The sequence below is a fragment of the Planococcus citri genome, chromosome 3 (genome assembly GCF_950023065.1).
Source record: "Planococcus citri chromosome 3, ihPlaCitr1.1, whole genome shotgun sequence".
In the NCBI taxonomy this organism is placed as follows: Eukaryota; Metazoa; Arthropoda; class Insecta; order Hemiptera; family Pseudococcidae; genus Planococcus; species Planococcus citri.
In genome coordinates, this window is record NC_088679.1 from 10,506,152 (window position 1) to 10,524,126 (window position 17,975).

The following is a 17,975-nucleotide window of genomic DNA, read 5'->3' on the forward strand; positions in this document are numbered from 1 at the left end:
TCGAGTCGAGACCGAGGTGATTGACCGTTTTTGTATTATAAGTTAAGGTGTTTTTGTACATTTTATTATTTTTAACCATTTCCTACACATAAAACTGCGTGAATAAGATGAGACGATAAATTATTAACGCAACGTGCTTCTAACCTTTTTTCTTCACCTTTCTATGTACGTGTAGATGGAGCGGAAAAATTTTACAAATTCATAACGTGGCCAACGAGCTGTTATCGTTCGAATATCATTATAGATCCGATTTGAGAATCATCAAGAGGGTCCTGAAGCATGCCGAATATTTAAAAAATACCACCGAATGGACGGAGGAACGCGTTATTTTCTCCGCTTTGAGATTCGTGTACTTTTCAAAATTCAAAGAGGAAGTAAGCGTTTATTTATACAATTTCATTGTACATATATCGTTATCTGATTATTTTACCCTAATAGTCGGGGGGGGGGGGCGGGCGGATAAGGATCAATTGCACCCCCCCCCACCCCGCCGATCCTCCAGGACAAATTTTTCCTTAAAAGAGGAGCCCTAAGGAACATTCCAGCCCTTGTCCTCAAAAAAAAAAACATGGTCCTACTGACAAAATGGCGGCCATTTTGATTGACTAACCAGCCGAAATCGCAGATTTTTAGGACTTGCACAAAAAAATTTTAAACCTTACAAAATTAGATCGAAAGAGCAAGCAAACATGTGCTTAAGTGCCTTTTTTGATTTTTGGTGAATTTTTGAAAATCAAATTTAGGCCAAAAATGAAGGAAAAAATCAAAATCTTACCAAATTGGCCTAGAAGGCTAAAATTTGAAATGTACCCTATTTCCGACTTGCCAAACCGATTGGAAATTGTATCAGACCGTGTAGAGTAGTTCTGGAGCATCCAGCAGATTTTTGAAAGATGAAACTCCCTCAAAATTTTATCAAATGGAGTTGGAAAGACGAAATTTATTCTGCAAACTAATTTCAATACGCTACAAAGTCGACTATTGGTGGATTTCAAGTCGTTTTGGAGTCTCCAGCGACTTTTTGAAAATTACTGGAGCCTCCAGTAGATTTCTGAAACTTAAAATTTCGTCAAAATGGGGATGAAAAGCGGAAATTTACTCTGCACTCCAATTTTAGCACTCTCTGAAGACGACTTCAGGTGGATTCAAGTCGTTTTGGAGCCTCCAGCGCCTTTTGGAGATTTCCTGAAGTCTACAGGAGATTTTTGAAACTTGAAATGTAAATTTCCGCTTTTCATGTCCATTTGATGAAATTTTGTGAAAAATTTTAAGTTTCAAAAATCTGCTGGAGACTCCAGGAATTTTCAAAAAGTCGCTGAAGGCTCCAAAATGACTTGAACCCACTTGAAGTCGTCTTCAGAAAGTGGTAAAATTGGAGTGCAGAGTAAATTTCCGCTTTTCATCTCCATTTGATGAAATTTTGTGAAAATTTCAAGTTTCAGAAATCTACTGGAGGCTCCAGTAATTTTCAAAAAGTCGCTGGAGGCTCCAAAATGACTTGAGCCCACTTGAAGTCGTCTTCAGAAAGTGGTAAAATTGGAGTGCAGAGTAAATTTCCGCTTTTCATCTCCATTTGATGAAATTTTGTGAAAATTTCAAGTTTCAGAAATCTACTGGAGGCTCCAGTAATTTTCAAAAAGTCGCTGGCGACTCTAAAACGACTTGAAATCCACCTGCAGTCGACTTTGTAGCGCATTGAAATTAGTTTGCAGAATAAATTTCGTCTTTCCAACTCCATTTGATAAAATTTTGTGGGAATTTCAAGTTTCAAAAATCTGCTGGAGGCTCCAGAACTACTCTAAACGATCTGAAACCGTTTCCAGTCGATTTGGCAGGTCAAAAATGGGATATATCCCAAATTTCAGCTTTCTAGGTCAACTTGGTAAGATTTTGATTTTTTCCCTCATTTTTTGGCCTCAATTTGATTTTTAAAAATTCACCAAAAATCAAAATAGACATTCGAGCACTTGAAATTTTGTCAGATGATAAATTTTTGCCTGCTCTTTCGATCTATTTTTGTAAGGTTTAAAAAATTACGAGCAAGTCCTATGTTGAAACGCAAAATCTGCGATTTTGGCTGACCAGTCAATCAAAATTGCAGCCATTTTGTGAGTAGGGCCATGTTTTTTTTCAGGACAAGGGCTAGAAATCTTCCTTAGGACCCCCTTTTAAGAAAAAAGTTGTCCCGGAGGATCGGCAGGGGGTGCAATTGATCCTTATGCGGGCCCCCGACTATTAGAGGAGGGTACCCCCCTCATACAAGCGTCGCGTGGCATGGCACGTTGAGGTGGTGGGGGTATGCAAGAACGTTTATGCTCCCCATATTCAACCATAAAATAAAAAGAGAGAGAGAAGGGAAACGGAAGAGACGAGAGGCCAAAATGAATTATTTTGCTCAATTTATACAAGGTTTCGTCAATTTTTCAGCCATTTCAAACAGTTTTTATGGAATTTCAACTAATTTTTAAGCAATATTTTGCAAAATTTTGCTTGATTTTTCTAATTTTTTCACCAATTTACGGTAAGTATAAATAACTTTTAGCAACTAAAAAGTCAATTCGATAATAATTTTTAAAACACCCACATTCTGCATTTTTGACAAAATATTATTCAATTTTCAGAATATTTGAATCGTTTGTAATTGCGTTTGATTTTCAGTCAAAAGGATGACTTTTTGATGATATAGATAATATTGATGACAATGATGACCTACAATCCAAGATGACTTTTTCATGACTTTATTGATGACCTTGTATAGATACCTTGGAAGAGCACTTTTCAATTTTGACAAATTTCTAAAAATCTAAGGGTCAAAAGTGAAGAAAAAAAAATCAACATTTCATCAAATTCAACAACAAATCTGAGATTTGGCATCTGAGATTTGGCAGGTGCCCTATTTTCAATCCTCCCTTCCCCATCGATTAAAAACTTTTTCGAACTGTTTAGAGCAGTTCTACAGCCTCTAGCAGATTTTTGAAAACTTGAAATTTCCAAAAAATTTTACCTCGTGAATTTTAAAAACTCAACTTTCAAAACACCAATAAGTAATTCAAGACTATGGGTTGATTGAAAGTGGTTTGAAGTCGTTCTGGAGCCTCCAGCCACATTTTTAGAAGCCACAGATTTTCAAAAAGGTCACCAAGGTTCATTTCGGCAGTTTCTATATTACTTTTTGGAAAACTGCAATTTCCAAAAAATTACTGGAAACTCAACAAATGGCCTAAAATCACCGTGCTAAAGATAATATGAATGGTTTTCACAACACTAAGTATATTTTGAAAATCTGGAATTTCCAAAATATGACTGGAGGCGCCAGAACAGCTTAAGACTACTCCTAATCGACGCAGCATGTTGAAATTAAGGTAAAAAAAGAATTTTAGCTTCCAAAATAATTTCATTAGATAAAATTTTGTTGGAATTTTGATTTTTGAAAATCAGCTGGAGACTTCAGAATTGCTCAAAACTGTTTGAAACCGTTTCCAATCGATTCGTGGATTCGACAATAGGCACCATACTAAACTTCAGCTTTCTACGACAGTTTGATGTGATTTTGATTTTTTTCTCAATTTTTAACGCATCAAGATTTTCAAAAATTTACCAAAAAATCAACAATTCCCTTCAGCACCAAAAATGTGGACTGGTGATGTATCACGTTCTTCACAAAACTCAAACTAATCATACAATAATTTGTAATTCTGTTTCCAGCACCGGAAAATATTAAATAACATACTACGCGAAACCTTTGCAATCGATCAATACTCAATCGAGAATAAATCCGAACTTTATGACGAAATCAAGAAGCTGTTGGAATCCAGTAATCTTGTTTCCGATGACTCGTATGTGAAAAAAGTACTCGAACTGTACGAAGCTATACAATTACATCAGGGGATCATTCTACTGGGTGAATCATTTTCCGGCAAAACAAAAGCATACCAAGTAAGTTTTTGCACATACCTATTAATACAGAACAACGTAAACATAACTTCAAGTTTACCCCTCCAATTTTCAAATAAGTAAGGTAAACGTATGTCTATGTAGGTAGTAGGTACCTCTGTAACGATAGTATAAGTATGAAAATTTAATGCACATAAACCAGTAGTAATAATTTCGTACAGGTACGACAATAAGTAGTAAGTGTAAGTACTACGAAAAGCCAGGTGTTGATTCGCGCATTATAAAAGAACAGCCACAGGTACATATACATAGATCATGTTGGCGTCTGGTCGGTCTCGTTTAACCTAAACAGTTAACATGTACTTCAACACCTAAATAACCTTATTCGCATCCTCTCTATTCCATGAATTCGTTGAAAAAATTTCAATTCTTGAGCCGTTCAAGTATTCAACTCTATTGTACATATTAATTGCATATACCTATGTAAGTCTACGATCGAAAATACGTTGCATGTCTCTTCTCTTACCTGATACACTATTCGTAGGTAGGTACAGGCCTGCAGCGTAACAGTAAATTAATCGTGGTCATTTTTCACACAATTGTAGAATGTTTAAACGTGGTCGGGAACTCGCGATTATACCATGAACACGACACTTTACTATAATAAGTGATAATACGTACGTAAGAAATTAAAGGAGATTTTAACTAAAATACGAATAAGAAACCATTACTAACCGACTTGAGTAACAGTTAATGAGTAATTTATCAAATCAAAAGTGAGAACTGATGAACAAGAGCAGGAACTCTGAATGAAGGTGTTCTAATTCATTCCTTTATCGATCAAAACATCGAGACTCGACACAAAATTTTTTGTTTACGATTTTCCACTGCGAAATGAACAGATTGCATATCTGAAAAAATCAAGGCATTATTAAAAAATTAGGTATACGTTTAAGTTGCAATTTTTTAAACATGTGTTATAATTTTTATTTAATTTTTCGATCAGTTCAAGGTTTCTTATTCAAACTGCAGTATCTCATCTGACCAAGGACGTATCCTTCGACTATATATATTCATTTACTACCAGAAAAATTTTTGAACCTACAAAAATACATCACCAGGCAAAATCCAAAGTGCTGATATGCATTTTTCGATTTTTAGCGAAATTTAAAAAATCAATTAGGGCAAAAATGGGAAAAAAATCTGAAATTCAATACGTTTATGTACCTACTTACCCCCCCCCCCCCCGGAATCAATTTAAAACAATTTCGAACCGTTTCGAGCCGTTTTGGAGCATGACGCAGATATTTCAAAGTTGAAATTTCCACAAAATTTCACCCGATGAAGTGGAAACTGAAAGCTAAAATTTAATTTATACCATTTCAAGATGCTCACCTTCGATTTGAAAAGGGCTGAGATGCTTAAAAAGAGCAAGGTCTGAACCCTTCTATAACATTTTTCGATTTTTGACTACTTTTTCAAAATTAAAAGTATGAAATTTTTTGGCGATTTAATGTTTTTTAAAAATATATCATGTTGATTTAGCAAAAATGATGAAAAGTAGTCCTCCATTATTATCAACTCTACCAAATCGAATTTTTCCATATCGAGCTATTCCATGGAGCTTCCAGGGCACTTTTTGATATCACCAGAAAGTGTGGAAATTAATTCGGGCAGCTAAAAATAAAGTTGTGGCTTATATTCTCGACCTACATATTTACAACATTATAGTCTTTATTGGAGTCAATTTTCCAGTTCGAGTGCTTTTGACCGTCATATTTACTTATAGACCAAAAATAAATATAAATCCAAAACATTAAAAATTTTTTATTTGAAAGAAAATTTGTTGGCGTAATAACCAGCCCCTTCCTGCCTTCCCAAATCCAAATTTCATCATTTCAAACCATTCTGAAGCCTTCAGCACGACTTTCGATTTCTTCACAATTTCAAAATTTCTCCAGACCGCAAACAGAAGTCAATTGCCACGCCTTCTGGAGAAATTTCGAAATTTTGGAGAAATCTAAAATGACGCTGGAGGCTCCAGAATGGATAGAAATGGTCAAATTTGGTTCGATGGAGTAGGAGGACTACTCACTTTTCATCACTTTTATTGAAAAATTTTTTTTTCAAAAAAAACATAAATTGTCAAAAATGGTAAATTTTAAGTAAATCAAAAATCGAAAAATTAATTCGAGCAGATGAAATTTTGGTTTCGGGGGTTTCAGATCATTCTCTCTCCAAAAATCATGGTTTCATTCAATTTAGAGGCGTACACCTCGAGAGATTCCGATATTAGTTGATGGGAGGTAGTTTCAAGCTGTACTGGAGACTCCAGCAATATTTATAAAAATCCAGAATTTCAAAAAAAAAAAAAAAAAAAAAAAAACATTAAAAGGGTCATCTTGACTTACTTACCTGCTAGTGTTTAAATTTTGTGGAAATATCAATTTTCAAAAATCTGCTGGAGGCTCCAGAACTGCTCAAAACCGTTCGAAACAGTTTTCAATCGATGGGGAGGGGCAGATTAGAAATAGATACCTACCAAATGTGAGCTTGGTAGTCCAATTTGATGACATTTTGATTTTTTGATAGTCCATAATTTCCAAAAGATGGCTGGAGACTCCAGAACGGCTTGTAACGCCCTTCAATAGACTCAGAACGTTGAAATGAGATATTCAGTCAATTTCAGCTTCCCAATTTCAGCGGGTAAAATTTTGTGGAAAACTTTATAAATTTTCTGGAGGCTCCAGAACTACTTAAAAAAAACTCGAACCCGTTTCCAATCGATTTCGAGGGTCGAAAAATAGGGCTTCAGCTTTCTAGGTTGATTTGGTTAAAATTTTAGATTTTTTTTCATACCTAGGTACTTTTGACCCAAGTTTGATTTTTGAAAATTCGCCAAAAATCAAAAAATATACTTCGGCATCTGGAATTTTGTCTGGAGATCTGCTTTGGCATGCTCTTTATGTCCAGCTTCGTCTGTTTCATAAAAAGATCCCTTTTTACAGAAATCGCCAACGAAGCCTTTTCCTTCGACGATTTAACATTGTGCTAAAAATGATTTTAAATTCGATTGATTTTCAGATTTTAATGGAACTGATGAAAAATCTCAACAAAGAAAAAGTCCAATATTGCGTAATCAATCAAAAATCAATGAACATAGAGCAATTATACGGTCATTTGGATACAAAAACAGGCGAATGGTCGGATGGTAAAACTGCAGATCGATTATATTTCAAATCTTTTAAAAATAATATAGGCCATCAAACGGAATTAAATCATCGAATTAATTATAATTTATTAGGTATATTATCCAAGTCATATCAGGAATACGCCGAGAGCACGGTAGCTTCACCGAAATGGATAATATTTGACGGCTCCATAGATCACGTTTGGATTGATAGATTGACTACAGTTTTAGACGAGAATAAAAAATTATGCCTCGTTTCCGGCGAAATTATCCCAGTACGTATAGTACCTACACTATTCAAGTAATTTTATATTTGTACCTTTTTTTTTTTAAAATCAAACTAAATTCTTTCTTTAACATTATACTTAGATGAACAAACAAATGAACCTAATCTTCGAAACCGATTCGTTGGATTACATTTCACCGTCGATTTTATGCAACTGCGTAATAGTGAATTTTGAGACACGAATGATCAACTGGAAGAGTCTTTTTGGTAAATTTACAACCATTTTGGAGAAGAAGTTATCGCAAGATCATTTAGATACTCTGCGTGACATTATCGAATGGATTATTCCCGCTGTTTTGGAATTTTTAACCGATCACGCTGAGCAAGTAATCATTGTGTCGGAAAATTACATGTTTAATGTAGGTACTAGGTACATTTACATTATTTTATAAAGTAAGCTGTTGTTTTTATTGCAATGGTACGGTTTTATTGTGCAGAATTTTACTAAAATGATGATTTGCATGCTTGAAAGTCAAAACGATTCGTCGTCCAGTTTATTATGGATTCAATGCGTCTTATTGTTTTGCACGGTTTGGGCTTTCGCTGGCAATATATCATGTAAATAAATGTCTACTAATGTATATGTTTGCGTAATTTGAATGTATGCCAATCAATTTCGCATTAAAGACGTTTCATGTTTATGATTTCAATCATTCAATCAGACGAATCGAAAATATTATTCAATACATTCTATCGCAACTTGTTAGCCGGTCAAATTGAAAAATACCCGGTACCAGGTAAATTTAAATTAGCCAAGAATCAATTATTTCCCGATAAAAACACAGTCTTCGATTGGGTCTGTGATAAGAAATCGTCTGGGATTTGGATCCCGTGGATAAATTCGATAGAAACTAGTTCGATGGCGACAACAAAAGTGAGTTCTAATTAATATCTACTAATTTACCTTCTTCCTCGTCAGTTTCGTAGTAGGTACCTCTCATTTTTGTTCTCAGATTGACGATTTATTCATTTACACATCTGATAACGCGATGCAAATGTACTTTTTGAAATTATGGTTCCAAGATCAACAACCGTCCTTAATACTTGGTCCTCCGGGGAACGGTAAAACAGCCACAATGTTGCATTACCTATCTCACCTGCCAACAGATAAATACATCTCCAACATTATCAACTTATCGCATTACACATCGGCTGAAAACGTTCAAGAAATGATTATGTCCAAGATAGACAGGTAAGCGTAACCTAACACGCCTTCGCCTTCGTGTTTCAGATCATGCAAACTATACACCTCGTTCATTTCAGACGACGTAAAGGAGTCTACGGTCCATCGATGGGTAAGAAAATCATACTAGCTTTTGACGATTTCGAAAGATCAGTGAATTCTGAAAGTACCGAGAACATCGTCGAATTATTACGACAATTATTGGAACGTAAATTTTGGTACGATTCGAAAGAAGCGTGTCGAGTCGAACTGATAGATTTCGTAAGCTTCATTTTGCCTATGTTGTGCATTTTGTATAATTTTTATATTATGTACTTGTGTTATTGAATTATGCATCTCACCTCGTAGCTATTCACCGGTGCAATGGCTCCGCCTACGAATCGAGCTAAAAGCTTATTTCTTCGGTTCGTACATCATGTTAATATTATTCCTTCGAAGCCGTTGAACGAAACCATCGCGTCGAGTATATTTAGCGGAGTACTGGAAAAACATTTATCTAATAATGGGTTCTCGCTTCAAATATGCCAACTTAGCCAGGTAGGTAATTGTACTTTGCAAAATATTCACAGTATTATATGAGATGGACGAGTAGACTACCCAAGTTACGGAAACGCCTTTTAGTCCAGTCATTTAAAATTTTTTATTCTGATTATTTTTCTACAATTTTTTTTTGCCGGATCCTGTAACGTGAAAAGGGTCCTATTCATTTCGAGTGTAATCGCAGACAAGGAAATTTTCATGGGATGACTTGGCACCAAATTCATTAAAAATTAATCATTTTTCAGGATTGGTTGAACCGATTTTGATCCAAAAATTAATTGAATGAATCGATACGTTTGCGAACGAGTCGCTTATACGAATCAATTCGTTCGCGAATGATTCGCCAAAAATTACCTATTCAATTTATTCGTGAATGATTCACCTTTCACCAAAAATTATTCGATTTCTTCTTCGCCAAAAATTATTCAATTCTTCGCGAATGATTCACTAAAAATTCGTTCGCGAACAAGTCACTTATACAAATCAATTCGTTCACAAATGACGAATGAAATGATTCACCATTCACCAAGAATTATTCAATTCGTTTCTGAATGATTCACTAAAAATTAATTTAATGAATCGATTCGTTCGCGAACAAGTCACTTATACAAATCAATTCGTTCACAAATGACGAATGAAATGATTCACCATTCACCAAGAATTATTCAATTCGCATGCGAATGAAAGTTTTACCAAAAATAAAAAATTATTCAACTCATTCGCGAATGATTCACCATTCACCAAAAAAATATTCAATTTGTTCGCGATTGACTCACCAAAAATTGTTCAATTCGTTCGCGAATGACTTACCGAAAATTAATTGAATGAATCGATACGTTTGCGAATGAGTCACTTATACGGATCAATTCGTTCGCGAATGATTCACCAAGAATTATTTAATTCATTCGTGAATGATTCACCAAAAATTATTCAATCCGTTCGCGAATGATTCACTAATAATTAATTGAATGAATCGATTCGTTCGCGAACAAGTCACTTATACAAATCAATTTGTCCACGAATGACGAATGATTCACCTAAGGGCTAAAATTATTCAATTCGTTCCTGAATGATTCATTAAAAATTAGTTGAACAAATCAATTCGTTCGCGAATGATTCATCAAAAATTATTCAATTCATTTGCGAATGATTCACCAAAAATTATTCAATTCGTTTGCGAATGATTCACCAAAAATTATTCAATTCGTTCGCGAATAATTCACCAAAAAATTATTCAATTCGTTCGCGAATGATTCAGCAAAAATTATTCAATTCGTTCGTGAATGACTTACCGAAAATTAATAGAATGAATCGATACGTTTGCGAATGAGTCACTTATACGAATCAATTCGTTCGCGAATGATTCACCAAGAATTATTTAATTCGTTCGTGAATGATTCACCAAAAATTATTCGATTTGTTCTTACAAACTTCTTCTTCGCCAAAAATTATTCAATTCGTTCGCGAATGATTCACTAATAATTATTTGAATGAATCGATTCGTTCGCGAACAAGTCACTTATACAAATCGATTTGTTCACGAATGACGAATGATTCACCTAAAATTATTCAATTCGTTCCTGAATGATTCATTAAAAATTAGTTGAACAAATCAATTCGTTCGCGAATTATTCATCAAAAATTTTTCAATTCGTTTGCGAATGATTCACCAAAAATTATTCAATTTGTTCGCGAATGATTCACCAAAAAATTATTCAATTCGGTCGCGAATGATTCACCAAAAAAAATATTCAATTCGTTCGTGAATGATTCACCAAAAAAATATTCAATTCGTTCGCGAATGATTCACCAAAAAAATATTCGATTCGTTCGCGAATGATTCACCAAGAATTATTCAATTCGTTCGTGAATGACTTACCGAAAATTAATTGAATGAATCGATACGTTTGCGAATGAGTCACTTATACGAATCAATTCGTTCGCGAATGATTCACCAAGAATTATTTAATTCATTCGTGAATGATTCACCAAAAATTATTCGATTTGTTCTTACAAACTTCTTCTTCGCCAAAAATTATTCAATTCGTTCGCGATCTCGCGAATGATTCACTAACAATTATTTGAATGAATCGATTCGTTCGCGAACAAGTCACTTATACAAATCGATTTGTTCACGAATGACGAATGATTCACCTAAAATTATTCAATTCGTTCCCGAATGATTCATTAAAAATTAGTTGAACAAATCAATTCGTTCGCGAATGATTCATCAAAAATTATTCAATTCGTTTGCGAATGATTCACCAAAAATTATTCGATTCGTTTGCGAATGATTCACCAAAAATTATTCAATTTGTTCGCGAATGATTCACCAAAAAATTATTCAATTCGTTCGCGAATGATTCACCAAAAAAAATATTCAATTCGTTCGCGAATGATTCACCAAAAAAAATATTCAATTCGTTCGCGAATGATTCACCAAAAATTATTCAATTTGTTCGTGAATGACTTACCGAAAATTAATTGAATGAATCGATACGTTTGCGAATGAGTCACTTATACGAATCAATTCGTTCGCGAATGATTCACCAAGAATTATTTAATTCATTCGTGAATGATTTACCAAAAATTATTCGATTTGTTCTTACTAAATTCTTCTTCGCCAAAAATTATTCAATTCGTTCGTGAATGATTCACCAAAAAAAATGTTCAATTCGTTCGCAAATAATTCGCAAGCAATTAATCAATTCGTTCGTGAATGATTCACTAAAAATTGAATGATTTGCCTAGAAATCAATGAATTTGTTCAATTGACAATCGTTTGCGAATGATTTTCTCAATTTTTAGCGAATTTTGAAAATTTTTAACTTGGCCAATTTCCTATGAAAAAAATTGTAATTTGATTAAATTGACGTCAAAGGTTGAAACTTGGTTTTGACGAGTTATTCAGCAGCAATTAGCAGATGTTAGGTTTTCCAGTTTTAAAAAAAAAAAAATCCATAAGTAGGATCAAAATGAAATTAAGTCCTTATAAACTCAAATTTACCATACTTGTGACCCTTTTGACCGACTTGAGCACAAATTTTTTAAATTAGTTTGTGCCGGTCTGAATTCAAAATTTTCTCCTCTGGTTATCTTCGAAAAAATGAAAAATTCGCCAAAATTTGGATATTTTTAATATCTCGAGTAGTAAATCCAAATTTATTGGTACCGAATTTCATTTTTTTTTTTTTTTTAGCGAAAATAGAGAATTTGAAAATTTGTTAGAGGCCCCAGAACTACTCAAAACCATATCAAATCGACTAGGGGTCTCAAAGATAGCGTGCAAACGAAACAGTCTGTTTCGTTCACTTGTTCGCGAACACTAAATTTTTCATTTTTTTTCAAAAGTGATCGCGGAGAAAATGACTATTAGAACTGAGTTGAATAGGATCCTTTCCACTACAGGATCTCGCAAATTAGTCCGAATAATAAATCCTATTTTTCGTCTAACGTGAAATTTTTTCATCATTTTTCAGGCAATAACAACGGCTACTTTGGAAGTATTTCAGAAAGCTAAAAAGCTCGTATCGATTAGTAAGAAAATACCTAGTTATTTTTTAGATTATAAAGATATATTTCGAGTATTCAGTGGTATAGGACTTATGTCAGCTCATAAGTGCCAAGGTGTCGACGAGCTATTCCGATTATGGGTCCACGAATTGATGAGAGTTTTCGGGGATAAATTCGAAACCGACGTAATGAGGTTAAATGACAATTCACCTAGGTAATTAACAAATGAAAGGAACAATTACCGAAGTTGGCTTATTTTCAGAGAAGAATTACTCAAATCTATCAAATCCTCGTCCTGCCAACACCTTCGTCAAAGGGTTGAACAATACATGAGTCATCTTATAAGCCCTGGGCAATCTTCTCTGCAAGCGCGAGATCTGAGGAATTTATTTTTTTGCAATTTCGTTTCACACGAGCACAAATATTACGACGAAGTGATTTTGAAATCTTTTCAAACTCATCCTTGCTCGACATCATCTCAAAAATTGATAATTTCCAGGTTACAAATACCACCTCGTTAATGGCAGATTTGAAAAACTTGACGAAGCAGCACGCTTCAACGTACTCGATTCCGGACTCGTGCATTTTATTCAAATACGCTTTGGAATGCATTTCGAGCGTCGTGCGAGCTTTTCAGAAGGACAAAGGACATGTCGTAATGGTCGGAGTGAACGGTAGCGGGCGCAAGACGATTTTAAAATTGGCAGCGATGGTCGTTCAACTCAACATTTACCAAGTACACCTACCTATAATATAAATTTCCAGCACTCGAGTAAGTAACTTAAACCTATTTAAGATTATCGTAACACAACGAGAGGGGGGGTTAAAAATATGCGTAGATCGAGTCCGATTCAAACTATGATATTGAACAATGGCAAAACGAATTGAAAAATTTGTTAATGACTGCTGGAATGGGTAATAAACAGTATGTACTTCTACTATCTGATGATCAGTTACGCGATGAACGATATTTCGACCACATCAATACCATCATGAGCACCGGTGATATTTCCTACATATACAATTCGGAAGAAAAATCTTCCATATTGAATAAAATGATGGATTTGGCTCACGAAGAGGTTCTATCACTTACCTAATTTTTGCATATGCTAACTTCGCATCTTAATAAATTTGAAACACATTCGCAGGGTAGTAAAATCGATACAGCTCCGGCTACCATGTATAATTTCTTCATCGAGAGGCTGAAACGTAATTTGCACATTGCTATAGTTATGAATCCAGCGAATCCTTTCTATTTCAATAGATTGCACATGATACCTTGTATTTTGAAATGTTCGTCTTTTATATGGTTGGTTTTTAAGTTGTGTTTTACATACTAAACGCTCCGAAGTTGATGATGATGATGTTGATTACAACTCGCTGTTTCTTGTTCTCAGGTCGTCTTCGTGGCCTGAAGATGCGTTAGAAGAATTTGCGAATGAGATGCTTCAAAAAACTTCGCTCTCGGAGCATCCCCAGTTGCTGAAAGATGGCGTGAAATTCTGTAAAATAATTCATCAAAGTGCTATTAGACATACCGACAGGTAAGTTAACGAAAAGTTCATTAATTTACAAATGAATGCATGCCAAAGTATACAGTCTTTCGGAGAAATGATTTTCTGCGATTTTCTAAATCTATTTTTCCAATTTTATATACATTTTTGGAACATTTTACACAATAAATTTTTCAAAAAGCGTTCAGAAATGAAGCAATTTAAAAAAAAAAATCTGAAAAAAACACGTAATTTTGCAAAAAGTTCCCAAAAATGTGCTAATTTTTTCCTAAAATTTTCATAAATGAGACAGTTATTCAAAAATTATTAATGCAGTCAAATTTTCAACAAAAAAAAGAGTTAATTTACAAAAATTCTCAAAAATGAGTCAAACTTTTCATAATAGGAATATTTTTTAAATCGAGGTAACTTTCCCAATTAATTTGCAGAAATAACACAATTTTCCCCAAAATTTCTCAAAAAAGAGGCAACTTTTTAAACAACAAACGAGTTTACAAAAATATACAAGTTTTTCAGCTTTTTAAGGATGAGACCATTTTTCAAAATATGTTTGAAATTGAATCAAACTTTATAAAAAAAGACAAACTTTTCCAAAACTTCCAAAAATTAGGTACTTTTTAAAAAATATACTTTCAAAAATGAGGCAACTTTTTAAAAAAATTCAAAAACTTCAAACGTCATCAACGAGAGAATTTCATCATCAATCTCCAATCTTCTGCTGAATGTTTATCAAGCTAGGATTAGGAGAAGGAGGGGAGGAGGGGGTTAGAGTAAAATTCTTACTCTGAAAGTTCAAACTTTATCATCTCCAATGGCGAACTAGTCGCTTCATTTCAAACATGTTTTGTTTAAAAAATTGCAGTATAAGATATCATTTCAATCATATTTGAGGTACCCGGAATTTCAGACGAATTGAGATGGGTTGAGGGAGGGAAAGTGAGTAGGAGGAGCGAAGGGGGGAATGCCATGAAAATTTTTAAAATGAGTGGGTTACATCGGAAACTTTAATACATTTCCTCTTCAACCCCAAAACCAAAAAATAAATAGATTATGAACTTATAAATAAACAATTTTGCCTTCACGAAGCCGACCAAAGCCTAGAGGAACTTTATGGGCACCAAAATTTTCAAAAACATCAAAAATTGCTTCGATTCTAGAACTTTTTCGACTAAAAATTGAAATGGTTAAGTGAAAGCGAAGACAGTAATGACATTATTGACACTCTTTCAGCGTGTTTTTTAAAGGGAGAGTAGGAAAAAATAAAGGAGGAGGGTTTGAGATACCATAAGATTTGAAAATTCAGCATCTTATTTTTAGAAGTATGTGTGTACTTACAAGAGAAGTATTCCAACTGAAAAAAAATTTCAAATCGGATGAAACTAAATTGAAAATTAATTTTAAAATCCCATCACCAGACAAAATTTCAGGTGCTAAAGAAATTTATCAATTTTTGGAGAATTTTTGAAAATTAAATTCGTGCAAAAAATGAAGAAAAATCAAAATTTCACCAAATTGTCCTAGAAAGCTGAAATTTGGATAGTTCTTTATTTTTGGTAACCTTTATTTTTGAAATTTCATCAAATTTTACCCAATGCAGTTGCAAAGCTAAAATTCTGTTTAAGCATTATTTTTGACACGTCAATTTGACTGAAGGCGCTTTACAGTCGTCCTAGAGCCCCCAGAAATTTTTTTGAAATTTCAATTTTCCAAAAAATATCATAAAATCCGTTGAGACCATTTTTTGCACATTGTTTCTAACATTTTCAATTAAGTATGAAATCAGTGGATACGTTTTCAAACTGGCAGTAAACAATTTTGAAAAAATGTTGAATTGTTGAGTAATTGATCAAAAGGTTCACTAATAATAAAGCATCAATATCATTTACACGTGCCAAAGTTAACGTGGACAATTTTTATGACACTTTTTGAAAATCTGGAATTTCCAAAATATGGCTGGAGGCTCCAGAGTGACTTGAAACCAACTTCAATCGACTTATCATGATAAAATTAGAATGTAGGTATAAAGTAAATTTTAGCTTTTAAACTTCATTGTAGGTATGTATGTACTAATAAAGTTTTATGGAAATTTTAACATCCATAAATTTGCTGGAGGCTCCAGAAATGCTAAAAACGGTTTGAAACCGTCTCCAATCAATTCGTGAGGTCAAAAATAGGGCACATACCAAATTTCATCTTTCTCGGTCAATTTGGTAAAATTTATATTTTTTCCAATTTTGACTCAAACATTTTCAAAAATTCACCAAAAATCGAACAACGCGCTTGAGCACCTGAAATTTTGGCTGACGATGTATTTTTGAATGTTTTTTTGATTCTGCTGTGTTTATTTCGAAAACTTTTCAACCAGTTTGGATACTTCACTCCAATCACTCGATAGTCATCAATTAGTTAATTAGGTAATAATCAATATTAAACCTAAAATTAAACCATAACAATTTTTCCTGCACATCAATCCATGCTATGATTTAGATACAACGAAGAAAACAAGAGTAATTTCTACGTTTCGTCTCATACCTATATTAAATTCCTATCAACTTTTCATACCTTATACAAGAATAAAATCGAAGAAATATCATCGAAAAAGAATCGATACAAGCAAGGATTAGAGAAGCTCAATTTTACAGCCGATCAGGTAGGTACCTAATCGAACTTACTCGTATTACGAGTAAATAATACAAGTGATTTAAATAAATCTTCAATATCTAATCACCTAATACATAATACAATATTGCAGGTAGTACAAATGCAAAACGAACTTCAAATTCTGAAACCTAAATTACTGGTCACTTCGGACGCCACAGAAAAACTTATGATCAAAATAGAACAAAACACAGTCAACATAGAAACTGCCAAAGAGGTAATGAAGTACCCCACAGATCATCATAGACAAGTAAGTAAGTATACCGATTTCTAAGACAATTCGTTCTATTTTTTCACCAGATCGTAGCTGCTGACGAAGCACTAGCTAACGAAGCAGCTGCAGCATCCCAAGCAATCAGAGACGACTGTGAAAGTGATTTATCAGAAGCTGAACCAGCTCTCTTTAGCGCCACCAATGCTCTAAATACACTGAAGTCGTCAGATATCACCGTGATAAAAGCTATGAAAAATCCACCATCGATAGTAAAACTGGTATGAACTTATATCAAAAATTTGAAATCGAAACTACTGCACCATCCATACCTATCCTATTCTGTAATTATATTTTACGTGTAAAAAATACTTAATAAATACTTAATCAAATAAATCCTCAGGTTTTAGAAGCAGTCTGTGTGATGAAAGCGATGAAACCAGAACTGAAAACCGAGGTGACTGGCGTTACAATGGAGGATTATTGGCCTTCATCGTTGAAATTACTCAGCGACGCGAAATTTTTAGAAAATCTGAAATATTACGATAAAGAAAACATAGATTCTGATATCATGTCCACCATACGAGAAAGGTAGGTATTTTGAATGCATACTCTGCAGCATCCATAACGTTGAGGTAATCTCTCTTACCTACTGATAATATCTCTCTAATTAAAATTACGACGACAATCGTACTTACGCGGGTAAGTCTAACGAGTATTTAAATACTTTCTTTTCAACTTCATAACTTATTGTGATTGTACTGTACAGATAGATCTTGGCATTTAATTCGAAATTAAACCTATTACGAGTTAAGCACCCATTGTTCAAATAATAATAAATTTCGAAACCTACTCGATATTCGCTTTTTATTTTCTCACACAGATACATAACTCATCCGGATTTCGATCCAGATACCGTGAAAAAAGTATCCAACGCTTGCGAAGGACTATGTAAATGGGTTCGAGCCATGGAGATATACGATCGA

General features: G+C 33.9%; 2 protein-coding genes across 2 annotated transcripts; both read left to right on the forward strand.

The window, feature by feature from the left end:
- Nucleotides 1–7,203: 7,203 nt before the first annotated feature.
- On the forward strand, nt 7,204–9,296 carry LOC135840698 (dynein axonemal heavy chain 3-like). The gene is made up of 5 exons (XM_065357347.1): nt 7,204–7,359; nt 7,454–8,244; nt 8,324–8,562; nt 8,634–8,814; nt 8,902–9,296. Exons 2-5 carry the CDS (start codon nt 8,005–8,007, stop codon nt 9,130–9,132), a joined length of 891 nt encoding a protein of 296 aa, XP_065213419.1. The 5' UTR covers nt 7,204–7,359; nt 7,454–8,004; the 3' UTR covers nt 9,133–9,296.
- Nucleotides 9,297–12,458: 3,162 nt separating this feature from the next.
- LOC135839105 (dynein axonemal heavy chain 3-like) lies at nt 12,459–17,636 on the forward strand. Its single transcript, XM_065354980.1, has 11 exons — nt 12,459–12,515; nt 12,573–12,820; nt 12,869–13,040; nt 13,106–13,342; nt 13,446–13,685; nt 13,755–13,915; nt 14,004–14,150; nt 16,608–16,770; nt 16,873–16,995; nt 17,079–17,270; nt 17,393–17,636. Exons 1-11 carry the CDS (start codon nt 12,459–12,461, stop codon nt 17,582–17,584), a joined length of 1,932 nt encoding a protein of 643 aa, XP_065211052.1. The 3' UTR covers nt 17,585–17,636.
- The last annotated feature ends 339 nt before the right edge of the window (nt 17,637–17,975 follow it).